Here is a 14,244-nt window from a genome sequence, read left to right as displayed (position 1 = left end):
TAAGTGCAAACATCGTAAATGAATGAATGGATGAGATAGGGTCCAGACAAGGCTCCATGGCTAAAAACATCCATAATGTTGCTCTACACTAGGGCTGTCCCAATTATTACATAATCGTCGGATTGCAATTATTTGAGCTTATTGTCATCATTTTGAAAAATATCGTTAAATTCCACAATCATGTATTTCCATCCAAATTTAAGAGGGATTTTAAGACAATGTTAGAAATGTTTCAACAAATAAAATATGAATTAAATGCATTTCCATCAAATTGGGTCAGGCAAATTAAATGTCTACCCATGTATATGTGTAGTGTCAAATGTCTCTTCTTCTTCAAGTGAGTGTGTATTTTTACACTCTTCAGCTGATATTATGACAGTGGCTTAAAATGAACAAAAAAACACAGCTAAATTCTTGGCAGCAGTTATTTGTATGACAATCGCCAACTAAAATTTCGTGATCATGGCAGCCCTATCTACAACCGTGAATCTTCTATTTTTTCAGGTTCTGGAACATGGTCAAAACATCAATACATCAAAAACATAAATTTTCAAAAACAATAATCACCCACAGAAGTTTCAACTGTATATAAATATTTTATTGACCCCGGCCTCCCTAGCAGTGCAGCTAAACAACACCGATCCTATTGGTTGACCAATGCACCATGAGTTTAAAGTTGGCGTCACTCGCCAGGAAAGAGAATAAAGCTCAGTTTTCTAAAGATTCGTTGTTGTATATCAGTTGCTTTTAACAAATGTATATGTAGTATGGAAAATATAGGAATAGATTGAGATTTGAGATTGAGATTTTTGTGGAATTTACCCTTATTCATTTTGCACTCAAGGTGCTTTGTAGTTTGCATTGAAATACCTAAATCAGCTTCGATATTTACTATAAAAATTCACATATAGTTACAAACTCTCCTGAATGTGCTGTAAATGCACTTTGGAATTGCAGTAACAGCAGTGGAAAACATCTTAAGCTTTTTAATTTCTCACTTTGCATCAAAAGCCCCTCTGTTATTATTAAGAATTTTTTATTTATTTTTTGGCTCCTTATGTGGTTTCGTTTGGCTGATCTGAGCTCTAAAATGTATCAAGTTGAACGTGACATCTTTAAAACATTCTTTAAAATTTAAAGAAGTTTACTTTTTATTCAACATTTTTACAGTTTCTGCATCTAAAAAAGGAAAATGGCCCTCTGCAAAAGTTTTGGAACCCTTCTGTATTATTCATTGTTACTTTCTTTATTTTTATTTTTTAAAGTTGGTCACTTATGCCTACTAATTGTGACTAAGTATTGCCTGTGGTCACTCAGTGCAACCATAGGCTCTTCTAAAGTGTTCAGCAATCAGCATAATTCACTTCCACCAACAAGGAGAAGGCTACAAAATTGCGATGTTTTAACGTACCCACCTCCACTGTCAGGAATAGCATCAGAAAATGGAATACAAATGAAATAGCTGAAGTCAAGCCAAGTTCTGAAAGACCAAGACACCCGTACACTCAAAACCTGGTGGGAAATGCTCAGAAGAAGCCGTGCATCACTGCAAACGTGCTGCAGAAAGCCGTAGCTGAGATAGGTCAAGTAGACCACAACACAACACAATGCACTTTAGCAACAAGGCAACATCCATGCAACAGCTACCAGAAAGAAGCTTTTCCTGCCAGCTCAACCCAAAGTGAAGCGCCTCAAGTACGCCAAAAAGAACCTTGAGAAGCCTGAATCGTTTTTAAACAATGTGCTTTGAACGGACAAAACCCCAAAAATATTTTTGGGCGACAACCAAGGAAAGTAGTTTTGGTTTAAAAAAAAAAAATATATATATATATATGTAATTAATTAAAAAAAAGGGGGGGGGGGGGGGGTGAAGCATTTGTAGCTGAGAACACCTTGCCAACTGTCAAGCATGGGAGTGGACTCATGATGCTTTGGGCTTGTGTGACAGCTGAGGTCACTGGAAATATTGGAGGAGCAATGCATCCATCACATATCAACAGATTCCAGAGGACAATGTTAGAGAGTATGGAAGTTTTTATTGGACTTTAATATTTGTAACCCACAGAAGATTATTTGTTACCCTCGGTTGCTCGCTGCGCATCCCGGCTCCACCCCATGGACGGGGCCCCCTCGCTTGGCGTGACCCTCGACCAGGGCGGACTGTCTTTACTGCACCCCGACCGGGTCTTGTCGCTCTGGGCGAGGACCGGCCCGCCTACACTGGCCGCAAAGGCTCGGCGGCGGTGTCGGATACACACCCAATCCCTCTTGAAACACGGACTAAGGAGTCTGAGAGATAACCACGCCCCAATCATTTACATATAACAGATGGAAATGTGGCATTATGAAATCAAAGTCCCCCGAAATAAATAAATGTGGCATTATGAAATAAAATTTGACTAAAATGGCATTGGATACGTAGACTCTAGAAATACATAAATATGACTTAACATGTATTTGTTGTTGTGAATTTATTTACATTTGTAAAACCCATAACATTGTGTAAAATTAAAATACGTGTTTATAGAGCATTTATGCGTATTTGCAAATCGCTCTGTATTTTTGTGGCTATAGCTTTACACAACACCAATCAAAAATGCGTGTTTGTGGATAGTGAGATATTTGTGGATCATGGGTACACATTTGTGGATTGTCTTCTGTGGGTTACAAGTATTAAAGTCCTGAAGATGAAGAAAGGTTGGGTATTCCAGCAAGGCAATTACACCAAGACTAACTCCCCAAGTCAGCCATGAAGTACCTCCAGGAAAGACCAGGGCTGCGACGGTGTCACTGTTGTCTTACTGAGGTGAAAAAGCAACTATCACCATGGTGTTGTGGCTTACCCATCTGGGGGAGGGGGCACTTTTATTTATTTGTAGTTATTTTTTATTTCTTTCTTCAGTCTGTGCATTTCTATAACAGTGAAACAAGCTTACAAAAACACAGCGATAACATTTAAATGAGGAATTATAAATAAGGGGAATCATAAACATATTTTTATATGTGTAAGTCGTCCGCATCCGGATACGGACGCAAACACGGCTCCCCGCATGCCCCGATCCCGGAGAGCCGAAACTAAAAAGACGGTTTTTAATTGTTTCATTTGGAGGGACGGGGCATGGAGCCGTCCTCTGTGCGCCAAATGCGTTTCGACTGACAACATTCGGATACAGCCATAAAAATAATAATAATCGGACACAAAATAAATCCCCCATATGTTTAATGGACTGTCCCTCCCCCTCGTGCGCAAGGCTGAAGGGACGAGAAGCTTAAACATACAGGAGCATGGAAGACGGTCAATGACGATGACTGAAAAAGTATTTTTGTGTTTTTATATGGCAAAGATGCAAAGGTTTTGGAATAGCAAACAAATTCCTCAGACTTGAATATCATTGAAGGTCTGTGGTAAGATCTCAAACATGCCATGCCTTCAAGGAGGTCAAAGAAACCAAACTAGAAGGCTTCTGAGGCAAGTTAGAATGGGGAGGAATCCCAAAACAAACTTTTCAGAGACTCTTGGCTGGCTGCAGGAAGTATTTGCAAGCTATTAAAGTTGCCAGAGGAAAAAGTCCAAGTTAAAATATTTTGAAGGAAGGTGCCATATTTGACGACATACGAAAGGCGTATAATATCAATACTTGGTTGGGGAGTCATGAAACCATTTTCTGCATAAATTGCATATTACCATATTGACAAATGAATTTAAATATTTCATCTGTACTCGATTGGCTTTGTTCCATTAAATATTTTTGTAACGCACATCCGATGGGACACTGAAAAGTCAGTTGAAATTCTCATGGATAAAATGTATAGAATCTTATTATGAGCCACCTCATTAATATGGACATGAACGGGTATTGAATCAAACCGGAACGATTTGCATCAAAACTTAATGGAATCATGAGACCCTGCCAACTACTCAGTTCTATATGCAAGTTTTTTTATTATTTTAGTCTTATTATTTATGAGTGATTAATGCCGTCTTTTGCAATCGGCCCCTGGTGTTTCCAGACGCGAGTACGCTCTGCCCTTGCAATCTCGCCCACAAGACAAGACAATGGACGGTCCGCCTCTTATCTTCAGGCTTCATGTGGCGTGCTCGATGTTGTGTGTACATTCTCTGCTTGTGAGCGTTGTGTCAAGCCGGAGGCAATTTCATTGACTGAGAATGGGCTGGCACGGACCGGGGAAGTGGGCAGAAAACATGATTACAACATCCCGGGAGCCATTGTTCTCTCTGCGTTCAAAGGTCCCTCTCTCCGCGCATCCACCCCAACACGCCGGCCTCTCCAGGGCCTGTTGTCTTGGTCCTTTTATGGATGGAGCTCTGAGTTACGAGGTAATTGTCATGCGAGACGAGGAGGCCCTCCTTATGGGCGAGCACATTGCGATTAGCGGTGAGCTTTAATCACTGGCGCAGTGAGATTCCTGGACAAGGGAGTCATTTTGAAGCCTTTTATCAATGGAGGACAGATTCGCTGAGTATGCAGTACATTTTCAAGGGACTTCATGAAGTTTTTCTAACCAGGGAACGCATTTATTTTTTTGGAAACAGTTAACGAGGCTGGTTTTGAACCCTCTTCCTGAGGTGTCTGCATGGATTTTGTCATTCCAAAGGCATTGGCGTAGGGCTGGGCGATCTTACTCAAAGATCAAATATCCTGATATATACACCGATCAGCCACAACATTGAAACCACTGACAGGTGACGTGAATAACATCTGGTTCCAATGGCACCTGTCAAGCGGTGGGATATATGAGGCAGCAAGTGAACAGTCAGTTGTTGAAGTTGATGTGTTAAAGCAGCGTAAGGATCTGAGCCACTTTGACAAGGAGCACATTGTGATGCTAGACGACTGGGTCAGAGCATCTCCAAAAGCACAGGTCTTGTGGGCTGTTCCCGCTATGCAGTGGTTACTACCTACCAAGAGTGCTCCAAGGAAGGACAACCGGTGAACCGACGACAGGGTCATGGACGCCCAAGGTTCATTGATGCAAGTGGAGAGTGGTGTCTAGCCCGCCTGGCCTTATCCCACAGCAGAGCTACTGTAGGACAAAGTTGTGAAAAACTGAATGTTGCTATGATAGAAAGGTGTCAGAACACAGTGCATGGCAGCTTGCTGCGTATGGGAGCGCTCAGAGTGTCCATGCTGTCCCCTGTCCCCTATCTCCATTTCCATAATTTGACAATATTTTATATAATGTGGATAATATTACCAAGCAATCCCAGACAATGTCTTGTCTCATATCACAGTACGATATTATACTGATATACTGCTGATATAGTGTATTGTATATTATAATTTCCAGGAGGAAAAGCTCTGCAAATGTAAATTCCTTAATTGGAGCCTGTGGATGAAGAGAAAGGTACCGGCTGTTTGGTGAAGCTCCTTCCAGTTGAAGTAGAGCCACAGCTGTGGCCACAGTGTTTGCAAGGTTACCTGGACAATTGGCATGAACAGAAAAGAAAGTAGCTGGAGAATCTTTCTATCATCCATCCTCAATTCAGAAATTTTCCATGATTTTTTTTTTTTTTTTTTTTTTTCCCTTCCCATAAATTTTCCAAATTCCATGCCTCACTTTCTAAAATGAAAAGGATAATTTCAGAAATAACCCATTCTGTGCTTATTAAAAAATAAATAGGGAGCTTGTAAAACGTCACTGTTTTAGGTTTTCAGGGTCAGTGCTGTGAATACCCTTTTAAAAGATTCCATATTCATGCATTTAGCGTTCTGGGGTCATTCTCTTAGAGGAGGAGTTCATCTCATTTGAGCACTCAGTTGTTCTCAACTGCGCCTCTTCATTTGTTTTCAGCTCGCAAGAAACTGGAGCAGGCGGAGAACGGAGGCTGCGACCGTGAGGTGGGCAGCATGGGCAGTCGCTCCAGTTCCTCAGGTACGACCTCCCTCCTTCCGTTCAGATCAACCTCTTCATAGAAGCCACTGCAGAGATTCAACACACTGCTGGATTGGATTCTTGTTTTTTTTATAGTGTATGTTTAGCTACTGTTTGTTGGCTAATGAAAGCACTGATTCACGTTATTTAATTTAAAATGGGCTCTGGATGTTTTTTTTGTTAGTTTTTTTAATATATATTTTTTTTTGTTAATTGCATTTGTTTTATCTTCTTCCTGATTATTTTATTCATGGGTTTGCTTTGCAGGGAGTCGTTTCTACCCTGGACGATATGGTTAGTGCACAATGGGAAAGCAGAAACTAGACTAAATACAGTTTGTTGTTATGACGTAGATCACTATTTGGTTTCCTACTCAAGTACATTTTCCAGTTTGGTTTGAAACAAAAATATGTTTCGGATCTGAATCAAGCTTTTTTTAAATAAATTGCCTCAGTTGCATGAATACTTCATAAGCACATAATAAAATTAAATGTATAAAGAATTCAATGTTCATGCATCAAACAAAGTGATAATGCATTGATATTTTTTTATTGTTAAAAAAACATTATACTCGTTCATTCACAAACGGAAACACTATGATGTGATTGCACTAATTGCATCTCTAAATGATTAGGGAGAGACGAGTGAAACACCCACTTTAACCTGGGGTAGCGGTGACTCCACGTCTGTGGTTTGTGTGTCTTAGTTGAGCTGTGGGGGGCGGGGGTCCGACTTCAGACGGTGTGTTCGGTGGGTGGGCGGTGGGTTCGCGACGCTCTCCGTTTGTGGTTCGCCGAGCATCTGAAACATACTTCTCCATGAACCTTCGTCGACCAGGGATTTTCACATTACCTGCCGCTGTAACTGATCACAAAGTTGCTTCAGCCCGGCTCAGACTACATGACTTTAGCCCCTTTTGGGGTTTTGTCTGTATAGAAAACGCATGTTGTTATAAATATATATATATATATATATATATATATATATATATATATATATATATATATATATATATATATATATATATATATATATATATATATATATATATATATTCCAAGAAATTAATATGAAGTATTTTTGTTGCACTACGAAATTTACTCGGTAAAACTTATAATTGACCTCCACCTCTCAGAATTGATCCATACAGTCTGTGTCCTGTTCCCAGCTGAAACGATAAGATGTTCTTAGTTCTAAAGCTCTCGTCCTTATTTACTTTTGGCAAAGCCTCGTGCAGGACCATGTCATGTGAGCACCTCGTCCGGGACCCATGGTGTAGGGAGCGCGCCGTGACATCCGTGAGACTGAAAGAAAAGACCAGAGGATTGGGGGGGGGGTCTTGTCGCGCGAGCGGCAGCGTTAAGACCTCATGTCGTCTGAGCCACGAGTGTTTGCGCCGAGGCGTCCGGTCCTGGTGAAATCTCTCGACGGAAGCGTGTCTGCGGACGTGGCCGACCTCCAGAAAAAGTCCCGCGCGTCGATTGAACGTCGACTGTTTGATCGGGGGCCGCGTCGTCGCAAAAGCGGGACGAGGACATTGAGAGGAGACTTCGCCGAAAGCACCAACACATGTTTATTACACCGTCGGTCCCCCCCGTGCACACGCCAACTCTGCCACGCACGCTGAGCCTCCACCAAAGTGTTGATGGAGAAGTATGAAAAGAGCCTGTAGAGCATCTGCGGTGGGGGTCCCTCGGCTGTCCTGGTGCTGCTCCCTGGGCTGGAGGGGGGATGGGGGCGGGCGTGGCCACTCATACACTACTTCCTTTCTTGATCTTTTGTTTGGATATGTTTAATTACATAGTATTTCTTTCATCATGTCCAAGCCCTCATTGGTTATTTCATTTTTATTCTCTGTTGTTTTTCGTGATTTTAACCCTAGAATGCGCATTGGCAACTTGACTGCCTTTTGATCCATAGGCGACCCGACTTACAATTTTTATTGATTCTTTGGGACATATTATTTATTGATTTATATTGAATAAACTAATAGAGTTAAACTATTTGGTTCACATCACAAAAATTATGAATTAATAATAATTAATAATAAATAATAATAATTAATTAACTCCTTCATTCAGGAATATTGTCATTATTATGTTTTGAAAAATCCAGAGAACATCATCTGGGTCATTTTTGACCCATCCGCATTCTAGGGTTCATCTTGGTGCCGTTTGTTTCGTTGTATAGTGTCTCTTTTTTTTTTTTTTTTTTTTTTTTGTGGTGCTGAATGATCGTTTTCACCGACGCTCCCCAGGTTCGTTGAACACGCACCACGGCGGGGCCGGCGCCGGGGAGGAGCACCGCTCTCCGGAGAACCAGCCCTCCGTGGTGGTGGTGGACAGCTTCCCCGAGGTGGACAAGGCTCTGCTGGTGGAGCGCATCGTGCGGCTGCAGAAAGCCCTCGCCCGCAAGCAGGAGAAGATCGAGTTCATGGAGGACCACATCAAGCAGCTGGTGGAGGAGATCCGCAAGAAGACCAAGTGAGTGGGAGCGGAGGACTTTTATTTTGGAGGGAGGTGTCGGGAAGGATTTCGATTCGAATTTTGATGAGGTGTGTGACGACGCGCCTGTATCGACATTATACACACCATGATACTTGAAAGTGGTGGCATAACTTAAAAAAAAAAACAATAGAAACAATAGAATGAAATAGCCTCGATGTCGGCCGTAGCCTCTGCTGTTGGGCTGTGGACGGTGGAACGGTCCGTCACAGAACGCTGACGGACGCTGAAAGGTTTGGCAAATGTTCCCGCGGCGACGGCCGCCAGAAGACTGCTGATGCCTTTTTTGCTGCCATCCCAGGACCAGCCTGCGCTCGCGGGAATATCTCACCAATAGGCAGAACCGCGAGCTGAGAGATTGCGAGTCTAATAATGCGTCCGCTAATTGCCTGCATGGCGGCGCGGGTGCTGTCGCATGCCGATTAGCTGACGGGCTTCTTCCTCTCACCGCCCGTCGCTCCCACTGACACCTCCACCTCAGCATCGGCGGGCGCCATCACTCCGCCAGCGCTCATTCTCGTCAGACTCTCGACGGAAACAGTTTCCGGTTTATCCTGCGCGTGTTTGTATTGACATCCTACGAGCGGAACACGTATACACACACACACACACACACACACACACACACACACACACACTGAAGCAAGTAAACAGTCGATTCTTTGCATCGGTGTAATGTCAGTGTTGTGGTAAATCAAATCAAATTTTGCTCCAATTAGCCTCCATTCTTCCTTTCCACCTCTCTTTCTCTCTCCCCTCTCTCCTTCTCTCTCTCTCTCTCTCTCTCTCTCTCTCTCTCTCTCACCCCCTCCGCTCTCCCTCCCCCCCCCCCCTCTCTCTCCTCTCTCTCGCCCTCTCTTTCTCCCCTCTTTCTCTTTCTCTCTGTGTACCCACTTCTCATTCCTGGCGTACAAAGCTCTGTCAGCGCTCTTCATTCATGGGGGATGAGTATCTCCTCGGTGTGGATCTGTAATGAAGCCATTTCCATATTCATGGGCGTCTCCGCGCCCGAGGAGACGCAGCACAACTGGGCGCACACGGCTCCTTGAAGGGCGGCAGTAATAGGCCAAATCCAAGATTAAAAGCCATTATCGGTATGAAGAGTTTCCGTGAAATGTCATCGACGTCTATTTGGGCAACGGCAATAAAAAATGTATTTCCTTTCCGCCATGATGGGTCGGTCACAACCAGAACTGTCCAGGAATGTTTTGTCAGTCCCTCCAGGAAAACATGTGTGAGAACTTTCTGTGTTAAAGTCGCCAAATCAACAGGCTCATTAAACTCTTCGCCCCTATCCCAAACAGACGTCGCCAGACAGTGCTGATTTTATTTGTGTATCTTGAATCGGGAAGTTTATTTTATAGATCTATTACTGGAATTACAGGGTTTTTTTGTTTTTTTTTTCGGGTTTTTTTGTAACTTTGATCTCATTGTTCTTTATGTCTAAAGTTAAAGCAAGACGAGTTCTAAAATATTTTTATTTGTTTCTGTGATATGCAGAATGTGTATTGTTATAGGAAGTCATCACAAATGACCCCTTAAGAGTCATTGTCACATAAAGAAATGTGTTGTTTTTTTTTGTTGTTTTTTTTTCTTTTATTTGCTATTTTTGCCAATTCCAAGCACACAATTATACTTAAAAAAAAACAAACAACAAAAAGCAAGAGTTTGCAAATTCCATTGAGAAAAGTTGGGAAAAAATAAAACATTTTTGGTCGTTACAATCACAAAAAAAAACTCAGAAGGAACTGATTTCAAGAAAAGCAAGCAGTGAAATCTTGTTAAATCTCGTTCACCGCCAGTATTATATATAAACACCTCCCATCCTGTCCTCCCTCCTGCTCCAGTCAGACCGCCTTTCCCACATCTCATTTGGGCCCTCGCTGCTTGGACGGCGTCCATGAGCCATAACCTACATAGACCAGTTAAAAATCAAGGACAAATCCCACAGTTGTGAGGCTTAATTTAGCCCTGTCAGACCATAGCCTAGCGGGGGGGGGGGTTTACGTTATCCGCGATGTAGATGTGAAATTGTCCTTTTGCCTTTGTGTCGCCGTCCCTACGGTACCGGGCAGAGAGCGCTGCAGCGGGCCAACCGTGAGAAACTGAAAGGGAGGGAACAGAGAGCACTTTCCAAATTTTGATTTAGTTTGAGTGGAGGCCTCAGTGGTACACTTAAATGTTAGTGGGGGTTTTTTTTATGAAACATATGTATTGAAAGAAATTGTAAATAAAAAAAATAATAATAATATTCATGATATAAATAAAACAATTTTTTTTTAAAGATTATGTAATAGGTATGATGTAGAATACAATATACAAAAGTAAACCTGTCTATTTTAAAATAATGTGATTTTTAAAAAACAAAAAAAACAAAAACAATTTTGGCTCCTGGGTGCTGAATTTCTGCTGAATTTTCAACTATACTTCGCTAATAACCTTTTCTTATACTTATAGTAATTATAAGCTGGAATGGTGGCATAAAAAAGGTGATAAGAAACTCGGGGGAATTGAACTGCTTTTCATCAGTGGATAGATTGGTAAATTCTAATGCAGAGCGTACGTCTAGTGGAGATTATCACCTGCCTTTATGTGTCTGTACCACAGCCTCAGGAGGGACCAAACACTTTGGTGTGTGTGTGTGTGTGTGTGTGTGTGTGTGTGTGTGTGTGTGTGTGTGTGTGTGTGTGTGTGTGTGTGTGTGTGTGTGTGTGTGTGTGTGTGTGTGTGTGTGTGTGTGTGTGTGTGTGTGTGTGTGTGTGTGTGTGGCGCGGCGCGGCGCGCGTGGTGCGCGCAGTGAGGCCTGGTCATCCATTGACTTGACTTTCAAAATTGGAATGGAAAGCGGGATCGATCCAGAGGAGCTCCCCTGCGTTATGTATCCTTCTCCTCCCGAGAGCCTCCTCTTTACTGCTCTAGGTGACCCAGTCAATGAGCACTGCAGAAGGGAGCCATGCACTGTAAGTAGCTCCGTGGGCTAGCGAGAGACCAATCCCCACCCCCACGAAGTTTAAAGATGCGGCGTGTCATTTGAAGGTTATCGCACGCCTCCATCCCCCTGCCTCTCCAGGACTGGAGCTCAGATGATGTGGATTGATATTGCCGCTGTGAGCCGATGCTCGCGGGGACTTGATATGACTCCTGCAATGGCTTCCTAACCTGGGAAACTGCCCATAAATGGATGGAGATCTGCAACGGGCAATGACTTAAAACTGAGAGATTGCTTTGATGGAGAAGGTTTTATTTTTAGACCGTTCGCCATTGGCAGACGTCCCCCTCCCTCTCTGATTCTCCCCCTTTTGTCGGCGCCGCTCGTTGGACTGCTTTTCCTGACCCCGAACCCTGCGTAGACCCTGTACCCTCCTCCTCCTCGTGCATGTTTGACTCAGTCTAACCTTTGCTACGCCAGAGGTTTACAAACGGTGCCAAGGACAGCTCATTCTCTTGGGTATGCCCGACCTGTCCGCCCCCCCGCACCCCCTGCATGATAATCACTGAACCGCGCTCAGACCACGCCTTTAATTTCTGTCATTTTTGTTTGTTTTTACCAAACACCGTCGCAACGGAGTTGGGGTCCTAGTATGGGCCCCCGCAAGGCTAGTTAGAGGTAAGTCTCTTTCTGTGTCTGTGCGGGTGGGTGTGGCATTCCTTTGTGGCTTCCATTTAGTGCCGGCGTAGAGGTTATTTTCCTGCTTTTCTTCGCTGTAGCTGTAGCTATCAGTCCTCCCTTGAAGTTCACGGATGCAGATGATGTGTGTTGTGTGATAAGAAGGAAGATAATGCACTCCATTAATGCATGGTGTGACACCCACCCCCCACCCCCTTCACCCTCTCAGTCACCTGCATGTAAAATGGATCTTCAGCAGAGCCCCCCCCCCCCCCCCCCCCCCCCCCTCCTGTGATCTCTTTAAAAAAAAATAAAAAAATAAAATAAATAAAATCTGCGTTCAGCATTATGTCCTGCTGAAGGACATTCAAGGAATACAAACTGTCAGTTGCGGCTCAGTAACGGTGTCTCCTTCAGTTACTTGCGTTCTTTCTGACGTGTTACTCGTGGTGACTGGGTTGCTGTGGGGAATGGTTGATCTCTGAAGTTAATGTAAAGGCACATGTTAATATTCAATGTTTGAAGGGGGTTTTTTTGGGGGTGTGGGGGGGTTGCATGACAATAAACCTTGATGCACTCTACGTTAACATGACAGTTAAGGTGGACACGCAATGTGCTTTTACACAATGAAAGTGATTTCATCAGTTGATGTGCACAAACCGGATGAAATCGTAGTTGTAAATGCTAATGAAAATTATTTAAATTTATTCAATGAAAGACATAAGCAGCATAACAATAAGCTCAAAATATTTGATTGCAACCCTTTTTTCCAATGGCTACAGTTACGTCTCACGTTAAATATCTGCGCCAATTTTCTATAATCCTAAAGGTTTTTTTTATTACAAACAAATGACTGATGGAAAAATTGCAGTAAAAACTACATGAAAGCCAAAAAAAAAAAGGTGTCAAAATGAATTGATGCCGCCCTCGCACAGCAGCCTGTGTCGTGTAATGCGTTATTCTCTTTCACAGCTTCCAGAATGCCTCGCTCTTTGATCAAAGTCCAATTTAAAGAGCAAAGTTTTGATTTATCATCAAGCTCTAAACCAACAACGCGGCGCTGGATTAACTGGCAGCTCCAACAAAGCTGCCGGCGCGCGAGATCAATGTGACGGCGTTTTGAAAGGAAGCATTAATACATTACATTACCTTTCATTCAAGCTGGTATTTAAAGGGACTTAAAAAAAAAGAATAATCTTATTTTTTTTGAATAGCATTTTCTGATCCCCTGATCATGTCTGAGCGTTTTTTTAAGAACAGTTCTGAAGTCCAAGTCCAACGTGTCTTCAAAGCCAATGGGTTGTATAGATAAGATGCAGAGAGTTGATTGTGGGCGCACAGTGTATATATTGTGCAGCAGCAGCCCAGATCCAAATCGGTCCTTCAGGCCGCAGTAAACAAGGGCAGTAAACATGAGAGCTTTGTGTGTGTGGGCAGCAATACATTACTGGCTGCCTGGGTTTCTCCTGGCCTCCCTGCCTTGTTCACGTTGTACCCGTTTGGGCTCATTAGCACACAGCTGACCATGTGCGTCCGTTTATGGCCCTCAGTCCAGCCGTCCTCTGACGCCGCGACTCGCAGCAGGAGAACGCAGCGTGTCGCGAAGCCAGATCCATCCCAACATGACGTTGAGTTCAGTGACCCCCCACAATGACCTCCGCAGTCTGCAGATCCCAATCCAGCGGAGACCTTTGGGAGGTGGTGGAATGGGAATTTGACAGAGACTGTGTCATATCCATCACGTCGGTGTGGCCCCCCCTTGGGGCTGTCCTGGGGCCCCTACCGTGTTTTGAGAAAGGTGTACCTAATCAGGTCTCCACTGAGTGTATATCATATTTGTACCGGTCTCACCGCTTTGAAATGCCAAATGAACACGTCCCCCAGTTGATCAACTCCCCTGGTTTGCGTGATCCGTGACGGGCCTCGCTCCCCCTGCATGTCCCGCCACCAGCCGACTTCCAGGCGGTTCTAAACACGTTGACCGGAGCGGTTTGATTTCCCCGCCTCCCCGCAGGATCATCCAGGGCTACGTGCTGAGGGAGGAGTCGGGGGCCCTGTCCTCCGAGGCCTCCGACTTCAACAAGGCCCACCTGAGCCGGCGCGCGGGGGGATCATGGCCTCGCTCTACACCTCGCACCCGGCCGACGGCGGGCTGACCCTGGACCTGTCGCTGGAGATCAACAGGAAGCTGCAGGCGGTGCTGGAGGACACGCTGCTCAAGAACATCACCCTGAAGGT

General features: G+C 43.9%; 1 protein-coding gene across 1 annotated transcript in view; it reads left to right on the top strand.

The window, feature by feature from the left end:
- ccdc186 (coiled-coil domain-containing protein 186) overlaps positions 1-14,244 on the top strand; it is a 37,173-nt gene that overhangs the window by 19,086 nt on the left and 3,843 nt on the right. Inside the window, 4 exon segments of the mRNA XM_080021044.1 lie at positions 5,815-5,895; positions 8,153-8,378; positions 14,021-14,105; positions 14,108-14,242. Coding sequence (XP_079877170.1) covers positions 5,815-5,895; positions 8,153-8,378; positions 14,021-14,105; positions 14,108-14,242 — 527 coding nt within the window.

Source organism: Zeus faber (genome assembly GCF_960531495.2).
Source record: "Zeus faber genome assembly, chromosome: 20".
In the NCBI taxonomy this organism is placed as follows: Eukaryota; Metazoa; Chordata; class Actinopteri; order Zeiformes; family Zeidae; genus Zeus; species Zeus faber.
Note: the sequence above shows the minus strand (reverse complement) of the source record. Positions and strands in the feature narration are given on the sequence as shown.